We start from the raw sequence: 3,800 nt of genomic DNA, 5'->3' as shown, positions 1-3,800 counted from the left end.
GGGGCCGTCTTCGCCACAGGCCTGCAAGGATACGTGGTGAAGCATGGGAGATTAGAAGTGGAGAAGTGGTTTCAATTTGTTGACTGCCAGACGATGCTGGGAGCCATTCAGAGAGAGAGAGCTACGGATTCCAGATGTTCTTTGCGAACAGGAGAGATTCAGAAGGCTGGGCCCGTAACCGATTGGTGGTGGGTCCCAGGTGAAGTCAATGTCGATGCCTTCGTCACGAGGGGGTGCTCACCTGGACAGCTAGATGAACGCTCTGTGTGGCAAAAGGGTCCCGAGTTCCTGTCTAGTCCGGTCGAGGATTGGCCCATGAAATTCGCAGCAGAAGTGGCAGGTGATGCTAGGGAGACAGTCAGCAAACTCCAGAGGAAAGCCTTTACAGCGGTCCTCACCAGAGCTCTTGCAAAGAAGTTGTTAAACTCCTGTGGTGAAGGCCTAGTAGACACAGATGAAGTTAGCAGGCCTCTAGAGTCCTCCGGATACGAAACAAAATCGACCTCTGTTGAGACCAAGGAAAATGAGACACTGTGGGGAGCCACACTCATAGACCAAGTGGGTCCAAGAAGGTACAGCTCTCCAGCCAAGCTCTGTGGAGCAGTTGGTTATGCCCGAAGGGCCATGAAGAAGTGGTTGGCTTGTATAGGAAGAGCCCCTATTCCAGCAAAGTGGGAGGCAGTACTGACAGTGAAAGAACTTGAAACTGTATTCAACGACCTGTGCCTGGCTGCCCAAAGGGGGTCGCATTTCCTGTAACGACACTAAACAGACTTGTCGTCAGCAAGGACGCAAGCAGGGTCCAAACCATCACCCAGGGAGAACCCGGATTGACACAAAGGTGTCAGGGGGTGTGGCATTCAGTTGTATGGCTTCAAGAGCTGTGCATGCTGACATCGTGGAAGATCTCGGATGGATTCTTAAAAGTGTACCAGCGCTTCACAGCCCTCGGGGCCCCCCAAGAAAACTAGGGTCAGATCATGGGACCAACTTCGTGGGTGCCAGGCCAGTGTTAAAGGAACTTTACGAGTTCCTAAGCAGCGTCGACAAGGACCAAGTCCAGAAGAAAGCAGCAGTGACACAAAGTGATCACGAGGCAGCAGTAAACCAGCACACACACACACACACACACGTTGGACATTCATGACTTGGAGACTTACTCTAAGCTTAACCACAATTACTACTGGCGTAATCCTAACCCTAACCCTAACCTAACCTTAAAACATATCTTCACCTTAAAATGTACTAATTTAAGTTGTGGGGACTTGATTTTTGTCCACACAAGAAAGACAAGTCCCCATAATGTGGCTGTGTAAACAGTTTTAGGTCCCCACAACATTAGTTATACCCACACACACACACAGTAAATTAGCATCCAGCTGCTGGATTCCTCACCCAGGTGATTCAGAGCGAGTTGTACAGACAGGGTGAGCACATAGCTGCATCACATGACATCACATGACGTGACATAACATCAGCTGGTGTTTTTTTTCTTCTTCTGTGGTTGTTTTACAGCAGTTTGCATGTGTTACTTTTTTTTGTTTTTGTTGACATCATAACGTCGTACACACAGTGTGCAGCGATTTGTGTTTTCCCTTTTTGAGAAAATGTTGTTACCATGGGACTACGAATCACACCGATGTGGTTCGTAGTAACTACTTTACTCCAATACTTCACTCAACTGCGATCACACACTGTATTCTCTTGAATGTCCACCAGGGGGCGACTGCATCGTTTGTATTTCTGTAAGACCATGAGAACATGATTTAAAACATTCATCTATGAGTAAGATAAATAACAATAACAGTAACGTCACCAGTTAAAGATGACTCTGCCCCCTATTGGTGACAGAGTGAAATCAGAGAAATGTTTTGATGAACACATTAAAACAAGTTAAAATGGGCTGTAGATGGATTCACTGACTGTGCGTGTGTGTGTGTGTGTGTGTGTGTGCTCAGTATTGATCCCTTCTGTTGCACTGACAGCTCTTATCACCACGGTAACGCACAGCAGCCCATAATGTCGCCATCCATCCTGGAAAACGACCAAATGAAAGTGGGTCTAAAAATAGACGGGTCTCTGTGTGTGTGTGTGTGTGTGTCTGTGCGTGTGTGTGCGCGTGTTTTGCTGAGTCACATTCAGGTTCCTGTTAGAGTGTGTGCACACACAGACACACACTCTGTAGAATCAGCTCAGAGATGTGACACGAGATCTCGATACAGAGCGGTTTAAAAGTTGCGTACTACAGCTTTAATGATGTTCAGACAACAAAACGTAACCAACAACTTGTCTTTGATGTCACAAGGCCACACCCCCATGATAACTTATTTACGATACTTGTCAAACAGCCAAGGGTTAGTGTCAATCATTCGTTCATTTGTTCAGCCATCCATCTAATGTTTATTCATTCATTCATTCATCTTCTCTCTATTCTCCTTTCATCTCTACCTCACTCTACCACTTCTTTCCTCCTTAGTTTGTTTGTTCCAGTTGCTTCTTCTAAATTATTCTCTCCATCCTTTTCCAGGAAAAGCTCTCTCTCTCTCCCTCTCCCTCTCTCTCCCTCTCTCTCTCTCTCTCTCTCTCGCTCTCTCTCCCTCTCTCTCTCCCTCTCTCTCCCTCTCTCTCTCTCTCTCTCTCTCTCTCCTCTCTCTCTCTCTCTCTCTCTCTTCCATTAGCAGGAAGAACAGATTGTTGGCAGACGAGAGGAGACAAGACGACGGAGGCAGACGGAGCAAAGGAAGGAGAAGAAGAACAGAGAGACACCGAGCTAAAGAAGAAGAGGTAGAGAGCGAAAAAGACAGGAAGAAAGAAAGAAAGAGAGAGAAGCATCATGGACGCTCTGAAGAAAGGATTCTCCATGGCCAAGGGCGGAGTGGTGGCCGCTGCCGAGAAGACGAAGGCCGGCGTGGAGGAGGCAGCGACCAAGACCAAGGAGAGCGTCAAATATGTCGGTGAGAGGACGGAGGGAAGAAAGGAAGGAGGGAAGGAGGGAAGGAGGGAAGGAGAACAAAATTCAACAAAAAAGTCTCATAGTTTTTTTAAACTACACAAAAAAATGACGAAAGAGAAAAAAAGTTAATTTGACATGAGGTGACATGAGGACGAGAGACATTTAACACCAGAGAGGGAGGGAGGGAGGGAGGAAGGAAGGAAGGAGTTATGAATTATTAAAATCTCAACAATATAAGCGACGATGGAAGAAAATTGCAATTCATGATGATAGAGAAGAAGAAGAGATGATGAAGGGATGAATGAGGGAGGGGGAGGAGAGAAAGACCTTCAAATTCAGAGTGGAAGAAAAAAAGATTCTGTGCTCATCACGAAGGGCGCTGTCTGCAGCTGGACTTAAAGCTGCAGTACGTGACTTTTCCTGTTTTTATTCTGTGTCTGAAGAAAGAAAGACAGAAAGAAAGAAAGACAGAAAGAAAGAAAGAAAGAAAGAAAGACAGAAAGAAAGAAAGAAAGAAAGAAAGAAAGAAAGAAAGAAAGAAAGAAAGAGCTTAGCATTAGCCCCAGGAGTCTGAACAGTCATGTGACTTTTGGTTTGTTTCTTTGCTTCAGGAAACAAGACGATGGAGGGCGTGGTCACTGGAGTCAACACAGGTAAACAAACACCTGCAGCGCCTCCTGCTGGCTGGATGCAGCATACGTGTCGTTTCAGTCGTACGAACATTTGAACATTTTGGGTTTTTTTTATCTTCCAGTTGCTCAGAAAACGACTGAACAGGCGAACGTTGTTGCCGACACCGCGGTTACCGGGGCCAACGAGGTCGCCCAGGCAACAGTGGAGGGGGTGG

General features: G+C 46.5%; 1 protein-coding gene across 2 annotated transcripts in view; it reads left to right on the top strand.

Moving 5' to 3' along the window:
• Positions 1 to 2,677: 2,677 nt before the first annotated feature.
• Positions 2,678 to 3,800, top strand: part of sncga (synuclein, gamma a) — a 3,629-nt gene continuing 2,506 nt past the window's right edge. Inside the window, exons 1-3 of one of the 2 annotated variants that reach the window (XM_058651012.1) lie at positions 2,678 to 2,954; positions 3,565 to 3,606; positions 3,708 to 3,800. The exon at positions 3,708 to 3,800 is cut by the window's right edge and continues 35 nt beyond it. In XM_058651012.1, the coding sequence (XP_058506995.1) occupies positions 2,834 to 2,954; positions 3,565 to 3,606; positions 3,708 to 3,800 (256 nt within the window). In that variant the 5' untranslated portion in view covers positions 2,678 to 2,833. The remainder of the gene's footprint in view (positions 2,955 to 3,564; positions 3,607 to 3,707) is intronic. The other variant, XM_058651013.1, reaches the window with a different exon arrangement.

The sequence above is a fragment of the Solea solea genome, chromosome 15 (genome assembly GCF_958295425.1).
Source record: "Solea solea chromosome 15, fSolSol10.1, whole genome shotgun sequence".
Taxonomy (NCBI): domain Eukaryota; kingdom Metazoa; phylum Chordata; class Actinopteri; order Pleuronectiformes; family Soleidae; genus Solea; species Solea solea.
This window is presented reverse-complemented; position numbering and strand designations above follow the sequence as displayed.